A 14563-nucleotide genomic window follows, 5' to 3' on the forward strand; every position below is an offset into this window, starting at 1 on the left:
GAGAAATAAATGGATTTAGAAATATCTAATCTATATATATTTAAAAAAGTGTCTAGGAGTTGGTTGGATTATTTATTCATTCCAGTCAATAAAAAAAGACAAGATTCAATCATTAAGTTCCTAATAACAATGAATGGTATCTTCTACATAAACCTTCAACAGTTAGACACTACTGTCACACTGCAGCATTTTAGATATCATAATGGTTTGATTCTACATACAGTAAAAGTATTGATAATTCAGATCTTACTGTCTATTTATAACCAAAACGTGCCAGATGAGTTATATCTTTCTTTTCTCAGTAAGTATAAAAGACAGCAGAAGCATTTATTCACTCTATTCAGAAACAATTATTTTTACCCAGTTTAGTAAACACATCTGCCGAGAGACTCACATTATCTCTTTCCAAATTAAATTAGGTCATATGCATGAAAGAAAAAATCTAGTGGTTTAACCTATATGCAGTTGAAATGTATGCAGGCTTGAAAAATTTTTGCCACTGAATTTACAAAGCTGACTTCCACTCTGTAGGTCTTTAGGAGAATCAGAATATTTTTTTTGTATGTGTGTGCTCTCTTTTTTTTCCAATGATATTTGTTAGTCCTTTTCATTCCAGTGTTAATAGAGAATAAATATTTTGAAAGTTATTGTGTTATTTATTGTAAAATGGTTTTATTTAAAGACTCAAAAGTACAGAAAGTCCATCATGTTTTGATTTCAGGCCTTAATTCTATATTCCATTGTTATTAGATACTCATTTCAATGTAATAATTTGGGGGAGGTTGGGGAGATTTAAGAGGTCCATATTTCACATGATTTGTTTTCATTTTGTTTTCTTTGCTTAGTTATTGGGAATGTTTATAGTACCATGAGGGAATTGGACTTTATAGTCAGAGAAGCTGCTGATACCCTGGAGTGCAGAATTGAAAGAGTTTTGGAGAATATGTCAAATACTGCTCTGATAATTTTACCAGAAGATGAACCTGTAGATGTATCTACATTCTTGGAACAGACAGAAAATCTTGCTGTCTCTACTGCTCGCAAACTTTCTCAGTAGGTGTATTATTGCATAGATTTGAGGGCCCAGTTTGGGAGCGAATATTTATGTATTAGTATTTATGCACAAAGAATATACTTGTAAAAAATGTATTCTCACTGTTACTTGCTACTAGTCTAAAGCAAAATCATAGTCTCAGATTGAAGATTAGAAACTCCCAACTAACTTGAACATAGAATATTAAGATTAAATTTATAGCATTTAGCATTTTGTGTTTTCTTCTTACGTCATTCTACTGAAGAGCAAGGAAAATGGAACTGGATAAAACTGGAAAGGTTATCTCAGTGCTAATTGCTTGTTTTTAATGCTGGCTCACTAATGTAAGACTTCTCATTTACCCAGGGCTGCAATTTTTTTAGTTTATGCTTATTTTCCAGGATTTAGAAGAGTAATTGCCCTGTTCTCCTCCAAAAAAGATGTCTATGTACATTTTGCAAAATGTGATACTCACTTTGTATTTATTTTTTTACTATTTCTGATTTCAGAGCCAGAAAATGTATCAAAAAGATAACTAAAGTTTTTTTACTGAATCATTTTGATAAGCCTGCTATTTTTTTTTTAAATGTCTGGAAAAAATATCTTATTTTTCTTTAATTATTATGAAGACCAGTTGAATAAGATATAACAGAGTCTGATGAATGGGTTTCCTGATGGTCTGTATATCTCAGTGTCTTACATTCTGTGTGTGACTAAGTAGTAGGAGTAAAGGGAAAAGTAGAAGGGTATCTCCCTGCACATACAGCTCTTCAGAGTGCAGTGGAGCTGAGGATGTGCATCTGTAAGCAAATAAAGATTATTCTTTATGTTTGATTTGATGTGGATGACTGTAAGGTTGTTTTTGTAGACAGAGTCAGCAAGTGGAATGCTCTGTGTATGAACTGGTAGACACTCTTAAGCACAGGCTGAAAGCAGATATTGGAAGAACTCTGGAGGTAAGGCTTCTATAGTATTAAAAGTAACCTTCTATAACCTGCTCAGATATTTGATATTTCACTTATATAGTGGATAATATGGTTGTCTAAGAGTTTCCCTTTAACTCATCAGGATTTGTATTCCTGTACACATCTTGACACAAAACGGAAAACACGCTGCCAGGAGTGCCTATCTTGTTGTTGCTATCATCTCGTGGGACAGCTTTGGCAGAAGAATACCGATGCTTTAGTCAGATGTGAGTCTTTTGTTTTCGGATTTGTTTAGTTTTTTATATCAGTTGAAGATTTGTTTCCCAGGCTTATTGTGGTAAGAATAACTCCACTTAAATATTGTATTTATTTAGGCATGAAGATTTCCTTAGAGTCCTTGAGGAATCGATTGCGTGTTGTTGACTCTAGGTATCAGATGACCAGGTCTGTAGAGACAAAGAGTGTTCCTTTGTTCAAAACTGAATTTCAGCTGGCCATTCCTAGTGTTGTCTTGAGACCAAGCCTTGAAGATATTCAGGTAATTGAATAACTGCACATCTCAGTCATTTTTGTTAAAAAGATGTATTAATGCATAATTTTCAAACAAGATTTGCAAGTTTAATCTAGTACTAGTAGTAAAGGGTGAGAAAGAAAAGATTAAAGTCTCTTGAGTTCATATGACATCACTGGTTGCTAAGAACAGAACTACCAAGTCAGTTTGCTATGCAGTAGAATCAACCATTTCCCTAAAAGCTTATCAATTACTGTTTACAGCCAATTACAAATGTTTTCAAATCAAATGAGGAAAAAAAAGGGGGGGGGATGGAGAGAAAGTATGCCCTTGATACATTGATTTGATTCCCTATCACTTTAAACACTTCCAGAGTTTACAAATACATTATCATTTTGAAATATTCAGTAATCAGAATTCTTCAGTAGTGAAATATAAACAGAAATATTACAAGCCTGGAGCCCTGAACTGTGGAAGAATTTAAACAAATATTTAATCTTACTAGTTGTTTATGTGGTTAAATTGAAGATTTTTCAGCTGGAATTGTCACAATGAAAATCGGTAGTTGAATTCTTTCTCAGATTTCACTTCCAGCCTTTGCGATATTGTCAGTAAGAAATCAGACCACAAAGTGTAATTTTTAAGTTCCAAAGGTACTTAAAAAGTTATATAATAATTTATGTCTGCCTGTATAAATTACAAAATACATAATCAAAAATTTAGACAAATCTATTCAGACATTCTGATGTGAATGTGAAATATAGTATTCATATTCTTTTATATATACATGACTATGTTTATAGCCAATCAAAAGTGAAATAGTACTTAAGTTATAATTCCTCAGTGGCTCATGTTTAATATTTATAGATCTCTCTTTCTCTCTTATATTCTTGTTTGAAAAACACATAAAAATATATAACATTTGATGACAAAGCTCTATGGGATTCTCTTTCCTCTAACAAAATCTATTTTGCATGATTCTGCTTCATGCTTATTAGAACAGTTCTGATAGAGGTGTAACTTTTCCATTTTAGTATTGTTTAGAAAATCCTTTTTTCCTTATTTTCTTCTTACTTGTCCTGATCTCTTGGAGTGCTCAGGGTAAATGTTTTACTATTTTCAGAGTGCCGTAAACAAAGCAGTAAATATAATGTTATCAGTAGCCAAAGAAATCCCACTCTGGAAATTTGCTTACTTACATCATAAGCAGCAGCAGGTGAGTGTTTTATTTTCATTATTTTAAAATTGGAATATTTTGGTTATCATCTCTCAATTTCATATGAATCTGTTCTATACCAATACTTTGATTTGCAATCCAGAAGGTCTTCCTTACTAATGTAAGCCTACTTTTTAATCTCCAGATGAAGTAACTGAACAGAAAAGCAAAGAATAACAATTCATAAAACTTATGTTTTGAAATTTTTTATTAATAAAATCCAAAGTTCCTTTAGTAACAATGTTTTTAAAATACTGTTAATGCATGATGATATTGTGATTGCTGTATGAAAACCAGCATTATCCATGTGTGCTTCTAACACAACTTACTATTCTTCCCAGCCAAAAACTATAAGTTAAACTTTCAAGCTACATACAGTAGCTACAGTGTTAAAGTAAACACTATATATATGTATTATCAGCATTAAAATGAGCACTAAGACCTTGGGATGGTCTGAGATACAGATAGATAATCAAATTTGTTCATGTTCAAAAATGTGCAATAATGGTAATCACATGGCCTTAATTCTCTGTCCTGTAGTAATGATACACATATATATGTGGGTCTGCATTGCCAAGTGTCTTTTAAAAAATATATTCCTCTTTTGTCTGTCTGACATTAAAAACAAATACAAATCAGCTCATTTGAATAAAAGGAACTGTTTGAGTCCTGCAAATGATAAAAAGCAACAAGGAGAGAGTGAGTTGACGCAAGTTCTCTCAAGGAGAATTGTTAGCCTGTTTCTAAGTAACGAACTCTAGATTACCTTCCACGCTTTTTTTTTGGCCAAGAATAGGGATCATAGAACCATAGAATGGTTTGGGTTGGATGGAACCCCTAAGATCATGTAGTTCCATCCCCCCTGCTATAGGCAGGGACATCTCCGTCTAGACGAGGTTGCTCAAAGCCCCATCCAGCCTGACCTTCGGTGCTTCCAGGGAGGGGGCGTTCACAACCTCTCTGGGCAGCCTGTTCCAGTGTCTCACCATCCTCACAGTAAATAATTTCTTCCTGATATCTAGTCTACATCTATGCTATTCTAGTTTAAAATCATTTCCTCTTGTTCTGTTGCTGCCTGCTCTTATAAAAAGTCCTTCCCTAGCTTTCTTGTTGGCCCCTTTCAGGTACTGGAAGGCCACTGTAACTTTTCCCCAGAGCCTTCTTGAGGCTGAAAAGCCCCAGCCCTCTCAGTCTGATTGTAGTTCTCTACTAAAGAAATGAAGACCTCAGCAGCTGTATAGAAGGTGGAATCAGCACACCTGTACTTCTATGTGTCATATATCTGACTGAAGACATTTGAAGCTAATTAACAAAGAACACCACATGACAATTTTTTAAAATTATCATTAGCATTAGAACTGTAGCTCTGTAAAAATCAAAGCAAAGAGCAGGGATTCTCCTTGTAGATTCTTTCTTTACACTTTTCAGTCTACTCATAGAAGTACCCACTGTATGTGCCATATTGGACATTCAATAATGTAAAATAAAACCAATGTATATACGTTTATTCTTGTTTAATTTATGCCAGGTTGAACAATCTGTTGCCATAGAGCTGGGTGATGAGAACAAATTCACCAGGATGTTGGCACTGAAGTCTTTAGACAAGCAGATCATTGAGCATAAGGACATAAACAAAGTGGTGATTCAACTAAATACAGTAATTTTGTCTCTCAAAGCAAGAGCATCGGATCTTCTGAACAGCTTTTCTGAATTTTCAGGCATCTGGAATAAGGTTAAATACATAGTTAATGAAATATGTAGCTGTATTGTGAAATGTTCTAATACTATTTAGAGCTTCATAAAGAGACTGTGCTTCCTGGGAAGCACTAGTGGTGCATACTGTAGGTGAATGTCATTGAGCTGGATGAAGATGAATTTTTCTGTAATTGAACCCATAATTTAGCCCATTTATTGAGACCCAGATGGCACTGAAGCTTTTACCTCTGCAGAGTCTAAGGGATATCATTATCAGTGTCTGCTTTTGAATTATAGATAGACTTCAAATGCTTTAAAAGCGTACTGTAGAAAGAATAAGAATCAGGAAAAGCAGATCAAGTGAAACAGTTGAAGCTTAATGCTTATACCTTGAACTCTACTGAAGAGGGATTATTTATGTTTGCACAGTACATCAGACAGCTGAGTCCTGGATGGACTATTGCAATACCAATGCTTAGTAATAATTAAAATAAACTTTTATATAGGATCCAGAGGAAAAAGTGAAGGAATTCATAGAGACTAAACCAACAATGGCTGAATTCCAAACTCAAATTGGATACTTTTCTGTAAGTATTATGTCTCTAATAAGAAGGAACTGTTCAAAAAATTGTACTGAAATTAGAAGTTGATCACTTGTGTTTTTCTTAGCAATTAGAACTTCAAATCAGAGAACTGCCAAATCACTGTGTTCTGGAATCAGTGGATATTGGAACAGAGTCATTGAAAATAGCCCTCATTCAGGAATGCCACTTAAGACAAAGAACATTTGGATTAGCTTTGAATGAAAAGTCTGCCACAGACATGGATGAAATTTATTCATTCATTGAAAATCTTAGTAAGAGATTAAGCAGGCCTATCCATGACCTTGATGATGTACGGGGAGCGATGGAAGCACTGAAAGAAATTCGAGAGAATGAAGTTAAAATTGACATGACAGTTGGACCTATCGAAGAATCTTATTCTGTACTTCAGAGGTACAATCTGCTCTTTCAAGATGGAAACACAGAAAAAGTTGATGGACTGGCTTATGCCTGGAAGAACCTAAACACACAGGTATCATAGGTGTATTGTTTGTTTCTCAAATTAGCTAGAGCAGTGTTGTCAGACATTTTATGTTGGAATACTGGAAAAAAAAATTTTCTGGGTGTTTTTTTTTTCCTTTTTTAAAAATTCTGTTTTGTTTTTTTTTTCATCCTTTTATATCTTTTTTTTTCTCTTTGTCTGTATTTAGGCACTGCAGGTTGAGGACTTGCTACTGAAAGTACAGCCGGGCATGAGAACAGATTTGCTGAATGGTATTCAGAAATTCCAGGTTGATACTGCAGAATTTTGCAAGAACTATAATGAAAAGTAAGTGAACTATACAATGATGCTTAGTTAGTGATTGTTTGAAATGGTGCATCTAAAAGGGCTAAACACAAAGCAACCTCAATATTGATATGAGAACTGATTAAAAAGAGCCAGATTTCAGAATATTTCTTACAGTCACAGATTGCTTTGCACGGTTCTAGTGCAGGAGTTGATGAAATTCCAGAATTGTTTATAGGTTGGGAAGAACTATTGGATTCTCAACACAGGTCCAAATTTGAAGTCTTTGAAGTGTTCTAAACCCAACAAAGCACTAAAGCATATATTTAAATGTGTAGGCAGTGCCTTGCCAATTAGTGGAGTTTTCAATCCTGAATGTTTCTATGTTCAGTGATTGCTCTTAACACCAGTATGTACTTTGACTTTTTAAATATATATTGCAGAGCACTTGTGCTTCATTGGCAACTTCCATGTTCACAACTAGTGTGACACAGAGAAGGAAAAGACCAAAATTTGGTGACCTGTTGTGATTATGGGACAGCACACGCACTGTGTGTGCGTTTCGACAAGGAAGCTGATGTCAGCTACTGAGTCTGGGCATGCATTGCTTGAAGCCACACTAGCAGTGTGCTATGTACTTGCTGTCTTTCCCTTTTTAAGAATATGCATTCATTTTACAGAAGAAAGAGAAAGAAAGGGAAAATAACAAAATGAAACATTTGTAGATCTTTTAAGCTGTTTTTCACATGTATTGGTAAGCCAGAGTAATTATTAAATATAATGTGCTTTTTTCAGATAATACTCAAACTGTTGTGTGGGACATAGATTTCGTCTTGTAGTGACTATTGTAAAAATTTCTAGGAAAAAAAAAAACATTAGAAAATGTTAAATACTATCCAGTAAGTTAGGCCTGTGTTCCCTTGTGCTTCTTCATAAAACCTGCATGGCTGATACTTGTACTTAATTGCAAATTTTTATTTTATTTTATTTTTTTTTTGCAGGGGTCCCAGTGAAGAAAATGTCCCTCCTCATGAAGCAAGTGAGAGATTACAGCTCTTTCAAGCCAAATTTGATGAACTATGGACAAAGTACATCTCTCTTTCTAGTGGGGAAGAGTTATTTGGTCTTCCTGTTACAGGTATTTTCTCAGAGGATATGGACACCTGGGAAGCTATTTTATATGTGTATATATATATAATTTTTGCGAGCGTTGTGTAATGGATTCAGTGCCAAATTCCCAAATTCTTCACAGCAAATAAATAAATAAATCTTTGAAGTACATTATAGTTGTATTCCATATAAATTATGTGAAAAAGAGTCTGTCAGCCTGCACATACATAAACAAGCTGAAAATGAAATGTACTGTTTTGTGTATCCCAGTAAGGCTATATCTGCTCTGTTACTTTTTCTGCTCTGAGTCAAACATGTTTCATCTCTGCTTTCCTCCATATCCAATTTTGGGAAATAGTTGATGAAGTACTCAGATTGTCCCTGCATCAGATATATAATGAATTCACTAGGATTGTTCATGTTGTCTCTAATATCCTTATGGTTCCTAATCAGGCACTCTTCTAGTTTTGGATATCACAATGTGAATTTAAGTTATAGAGGAAGGTGTGATAAGTACTTCAATTTGTACATATTAAATTCAGTATTTTCTTTTCTGAAGAAATAAGCATGATATGTTTAACCAGGAACCCCCATAGATATGATAGAAAGTAAGCAAAACGTTTCAGTTGAGGGGATCTTTTTAAATACTTTTATTGCCTAATTTATCTCTAGTATCTGTTTTGAAAGTAATTCCACATTCCCACTCCACTTCAGTCTCTGCTTCTGAAGTAAATAGTGCAAACTGAGATGGGGGATATTTTAGTTCTTGTATAAAATCACAGTATGATGACCTTTTCATTTACTTTTTCAACGTTGTCTCCTTCATATAGGTAGGTGCAGCATTTCCTTTGTAAGATTATGTTATACCATTGTAAGGAATATTTATTAAAAAAACAATTTAAATAATTTCTGTGCTTTAAAATCTGGTGTCCATACATAATGTAACTAGAAAAGTTTGCCTTATTAGATGCTGAAAGACTACAAATCTGATTTCATGCAACTATTAAATATCCATTTTAGAAATATGTGGGTTTTTATGTTCATGGTTGTAGTTGTTCTTATTTAACATTATCAATTTTCACCTTCTAAAATCTGAAACAGAGTATCCCGAACTGCACAAAATTAAACGTGAGCTTTCATTGCTTCAGAAGCTTTACAGTCTTTATAATTCAGTTATTGCTAGTATCAGTGAATACAATGAAATGCTTTGGAGTGATTTGAATATTGAAAAAATTAACAACGAACTTCTGGATTTTCAAAACAAGTAAGTTGTTGTTTGGTAAAGCACATACAGTTTTTATTTCTTTTTTTTGTGTGTGTGTGTGTATGTGTGTTAATTATCTTGTGAAAATTATCCGTTGGCAGAACTGTTTTGATTTATTTAAAACTCAGGGTTGTTTAAGTGCTCAGCACAAAATTTTTTTTTCTACTGTGTTGGTAAAGACTCACATTCAATTTTGAACAGCCCTGGCTAGGTCTGCAAGATGTCCTTGGTCCAACTCTTCTGTTCCTTCAGAGGCAAAGACTTGTGAACCAAGAAGATTTGGCTTGTTTTCCCTCTGATGACTTTTTTTGTATCCTGATTTCTGTCCTGTCAACAATTTAAGGGCTGATTTGGCCTGGTTCCGTGACGACTGGGGTGGACACCCAGGAAAGGGGAAGGAGGAAGGGTGAAAGGGAAAAGGAAAAAGGAAAGAGGGAGATGGGCCTAAGAACAAAACAGTGGCAGTGATCTGAGGAGGGAAGCTAATTTACTAAATAAGATACTGGAATTCAAAATAACACAGTATAATAGAATAGAATTGGAATTGAAGCTAACAAATCAAATAAAACGAGCAAGAGAGTGTCCGATAAACTGAAGGCCTTATACTAAGCACTGAAGACGAGATGGCTAGCAAGCACCTGCTGCTGGGTTGATCTGAAATAGGAAGAGCCTGTGTCTCTTTTATCTTTCCCTCTGAGTGGAAAACGTAAAAATGCAAGGCAATGGAAAGTTCTCTGGAGTACATAGTTCTTCTCTTCTGAGACAGGTATACCTGGAACTATTGATGATCCACGGAGCTGGAGCATTAACTCTTTTACTCCCAATGCACTACATAATGTTGTGATGTGGAATACAAACAATCATAAAGCCACTACATGTCCCTAGAATATGTAGTGTTCCTAGAAAAAATATTTTTCTTATATGCAAAAGTAAAGAATAGTTGTGATGGCCTTAAGTATCCTGTGCATCCATTTCTTGAGAATAGTGTCTCTTTTGCTCTTAATGGAGATTACAAACTGTACATGAAAAACAAATTATATATGTTGAAAAAATTATGCAATATTTTTATCATATCATCTAGTTGGGAAAAAAAGATGTTATGGTTTTCTACTAGTGGAAAACTGATGTTTTCAGTCTTTTGTTAGTTTTGTATAAGCCTTTTCTTTACCTTTTTACACAGTGGCTCTGATCACTTTCTCAGTGAATTTTGTTAAGACAAGTTCATGCTGAAGATAAAGACCCTTCTCTTCTGCAGATCCTTTCTTCTGGAACATGCATAGTTAACATCAGTTTTGAGTTAGAACTAAGAAAAGGTTCTATAACTCTCTACACATCTGAATATAATTTTCCATCCACTTTTCTCTAGTACATTTGATACTATCTAGTTTTAGATTCAAGATGAAAGAGTAAAGAGATTGTTGCAGTGCTATGGCAGTATGTGTATGTTTATCTACCTTGTACCAGCAAGCAGTGAAGAATTCACATGTGCTCCAGTGCTGTGTAACAGATCTGTCTGATTTTGAGCTATGAAAAATGCCTTTGAAGGATCTTTTGCTATGAGTTGGATTTATGCTATTTCTCTTTTCTGCCACTGAAGTGTAAAAGAACTGCTGTCAGTCTTTGGTCCATATCTTTTTCAGATGAAAATTGTTGTAACTTGATAGAAGTAAATGGAGCAGTTACAATTGACAGACATTCTTCATTTGCATTTCTTTTTCATATTAAAATCATTCTTAGAGGAGGATTGTTCTTTAAACATCTTCCATACAAACTAGATATAAAATAGGACTAACTTGATTGAAATTTTATTTTACTTGAAAGAATACATGCTGTTTAATCATTTTCCCCTTTACAAAAATAAGTGTATGTACAATTTTTAAATAAAATAACAGTACTGTAAAGGCTTAAGTTCAGATATGAGTTGGCAGGTAAAAATATCATTCTTTAATTTAACTGAAATGGAAACTAACGCATTCTAGTATGATTTTTTCCTGTCTTTATCAGCATTTCATGCCTATGGTCAGTAATAATCAACTGTATTTTATGTTGCCAGCTTGTAAGTGTTTTTTTTTTTTTTTTTTAACTGGTCAGAAAATGAGAATATATTTTACTATTAAGTGTTGGATTGTGGTTGTGGGGAATCAAATATTTCTTCTTTTTTGTTCTTTTAAAAGAATTCGTAAATTACCCAAAGCTCTGAAGGAATGGCAAGCATTTCGAGACCTAAAAAAGAAAATTGATGACTTCACAGAGAGCTGCCCTCTGCTTGAAATGATGGCAAACAAAGTACGTTCAGCATAGTAATTTGGAAATAATATTAATTTGAAAAACTCTATCTATGACTGTACTATCTGATTATAAGGTGCTTTCCATAATTCTTTTTTTATAGATTAAAGCTGCTTTATTACAAAAATCTAGCTAGGATTGGTCACAGAATAGTAAAACAAAAGGCTTCATAATGAGATAGGAAAATCTGTTAATGCTTTTGGTGGAATGGAAATCAAGACTCATTTATTTGTTTAACAGATACAGTGAAAAAATACGTAATCATTTGAGTCCTAAAATAATAGTTTTTTAAAAGACTTTCCTAATTCGTATGGACTTTTCTAGGCAATGATGTCTCGACACTGGGAAAGAATTGCACAAGTAACTGGGCATCACTTCGAAGTTGATGCTGAAAATTTCTCTTTGAAAAACATAATGGATGCCTCTTTATTAAAACATAAAGAAGATATTGAGGTATATTTACTTTTCTGTCCTTTTTTCTAGTTGGCATGGTAACTTAAATAAATTTGCATTAAGATAGAGAATTATTTTAGAGAATGGAGTTTGGTAGCAGATATCAGCAGTGATGACTGATTTATTTCCTTTTATCCTGGAGAAGGATCAGATTGAATACATGGTATTACAGTAGACTCACCATAGAAGGAATTCTGATATTTTGAGAGTAGTGTGATTCTGTCACGCTTCTGTTTTAAGATCTGCTTACTTTATTTTTTTTAATTCCTCTTAAATGTCCCATCGGAGAGAAAAAGTGGCTGTAAGTCTATTCTTGCTAAATGCTTGAAATCCTTGGAACACAGTAGAAGTAGGATATGTAGAACTAAAAGGAGACAAAGTTCATTTGTATTTCAAACTGATTCTTCTCAAGAGAACAGAGGAATGAGAAGGGTTGTGTAATGTGCACAAAGGTATTGACACATTCATTTTATGCTGTTGTCATCTTTCGCAAGGATAAATTACAGCTAAAAATAAAGAAGGAAGACTCCAAATGTTTCAAACTTCATTTTCATTGTGAATCTGTTTGCTAAACCTGTGGACCCTCTGTAGTAGTGATACGATTCATCTTGTTTCAATTCTGAGAAAAACATGAAATCAAACTTCAGCTGTACCCAGTATCCAGACAAGAATTTAAGCCTTTTAAAAGGCTCAGAGTGGCGGCCTTACATTCAAATTAAGACTTTATACCTGTAATGGCAGTCAGTGCATTTCTGAACCTGAATCTGGGGTACTCCAATCTAAGTAGTTTTTTTTTTTTCTTTTTTTTTTTCTGCTGCAATAGCCAATTTTATGACATTCTCATCTTCACTGTCTTCAAGAAGTAGGCATTTATGTTGCTTATGCATACTCTGCTCTTGAACTGTTTCCTAGTTTTGATTGATAATGTTTATTTTCCCTAACACTCTCAGTAGATCTATTGGACTTAAGATTTTAATATGATCAGAGAGGAAAATTCTGCCTCCAGATTGAATTTTAAGAGGTATAAGTGACTGAGTATCAATGATGATGGAGTATAGGCCATACAATATCCCAGTTGCCAATAATTCTATAATATAATCCAGTGGTATAACTTAATTATTTTGGGGGGGTTTCCTATGTATATTTTCATTAGCTAAAACTCACACTGAAGTCAGGATCTGGTCAATAAATTTTAATTGCCTTTACAAGTGTGTATTGTATTATCCTTAGAGGAACACCATTTACCATTTTAATCTTACATAGGATATCTGCATCAGTGCTGTTAAAGAAAAGGATATTGAAGCAAAATTGAAGCATGTCATCAGTGAATGGAGTATTCACACTTTCAGTTTTGGCCAATTCAAAACACGAGGAGAACTCCTTCTGAAAGGATCAGATACTTTAGAGAAGATAGCTTTGGTGGAAGACAGCCTCATGGTATTGGGATCACTTATCAGCAACAGGTACAAAAGTTGATATATGTACATATGATTTAAATTTAATCAAAACCAAAAGTAAACAAAGATAATATTTGACTTTTTTTTTTAAACTCATGTTCATGAAGGTATAACACACCATTTAAGTCCACTATACAACTGTGGGTCCAGAAGTTAACCAGTACAGTGGAAATAATGGAAAACTGGATTGTTGTACAAAATCTCTGGATTTACCTTGAAGCTGTGTTTGTTGGGGGAGACATTGCAAAACAGCTACCTCAGGTATGCTGATTTATCGTAAGTATATTTGAAAGACAGTATTTTTAACAAGAGATTACTCACATCACAGTTTACTTACACATGTGTATGATAATAAAGTTTTGTGAGTTGTGCACAGGCACTTCAGAAGAAATTTTGCCAGACTGTCTATCTGAGAGAGAGACGTGATGCTGCCCCTCTACTCTGCTCTGGTGAGACCTCACCTGGTGTACTGCATCCAGATGTGGAGTCCTCAGTACAGGAGAGATGTGGACCTGTTGGAGCTTGTCCAGAGGAGGGCCACAAACATGATCCAGGGGGTTGTAACACCTCCCCTGTGAGGATGGCTAAGAGCTGGGACTGTTCATCCTTGAAAAGAGAAGGCTCTGGGGGCACATATGAGCTGTCTTTCTGTATCTAAAGGGGGTGGTTATAAAGAAAGGGTCAGACTCTTCAGAAAGATCTGTGATAATAGGACAAAGGAAAATGGTTTCAAAGTAAAAGAGGGGAGATTTAGACTGGATATAAGGAGGAACTTTTTTACGATAAAGTTGGTGAGGCACTGGAACAGTTTGCCCAGGGAGGTAGGGTATTGCCAGCTCTCAGTATTTGAGAATTTGTCTCTCACCACCTACAATATCTAACTAGTGCAACAGTGCAGCTATTTTTACTGTTTCTTTTTTGTTAAATGCTACTTATAACAAGTTACTTCTCCTAACCTGTGTGGAGCAGCCTTTACTTCATTATGCTACGTTGTGTGCCTTTAATATTCACATTGAATATTAGGAGAAGTTTTTTACCTGGAAGAATGGTAGTACATTGGAACAGGCTGCCCAGGGAGGTAATGGAATCACTGTGCTTAGAAGTTTTCAAGAAGTGTATACATATGACACATTTCTGACATGGTTAGTGGTTGCGGATTGACGATGGGACTTGATGATCTTAGAAGTCTTTTCCAATCTTAATTATTCTATGATTCTATCATTGGGAAGACTGTTATTTGTGAGAATTTTGCTGCTTGAGTCTTCCAGTGTACAGTGTTGTTT

General features: G+C 34.5%; 1 protein-coding gene across 1 annotated transcript in view; it reads left to right on the forward strand.

Annotated features, from left to right (window-relative positions):
- LOC136059377 (dynein axonemal heavy chain 5-like) overlaps positions 1–14563 on the forward strand; it is a 142760-nt gene that overhangs the window by 24547 nt on the left and 103650 nt on the right. Inside the window, exons 22-36 of the mRNA XM_065753530.1 lie at positions 846–1053; positions 1902–1989; positions 2102–2225; positions 2334–2497; positions 3594–3686; positions 5215–5418; positions 5888–5968; positions 6051–6455; positions 6634–6752; positions 7712–7848; positions 8922–9084; positions 11259–11370; positions 11695–11823; positions 13087–13286; positions 13388–13541. Of these exons, the coding sequence (XP_065609602.1) occupies positions 846–1053; positions 1902–1989; positions 2102–2225; positions 2334–2497; positions 3594–3686; positions 5215–5418; positions 5888–5968; positions 6051–6455; positions 6634–6752; positions 7712–7848; positions 8922–9084; positions 11259–11370; positions 11695–11823; positions 13087–13286; positions 13388–13541 (2381 nt within the window). The remainder of the gene's footprint in view (positions 1–845; positions 1054–1901; positions 1990–2101; positions 2226–2333; positions 2498–3593; positions 3687–5214; positions 5419–5887; positions 5969–6050; positions 6456–6633; positions 6753–7711; positions 7849–8921; positions 9085–11258; positions 11371–11694; positions 11824–13086; positions 13287–13387; positions 13542–14563) is intronic.

This window comes from Cyrtonyx montezumae, unplaced genomic scaffold, assembly GCF_038088225.1.
Source record: "Cyrtonyx montezumae isolate F1298 unplaced genomic scaffold, pur_monq_1.0 scaffold_8, whole genome shotgun sequence".
Lineage (NCBI taxonomy): Eukaryota > Metazoa > Chordata > Aves > Galliformes > Odontophoridae > Cyrtonyx > Cyrtonyx montezumae.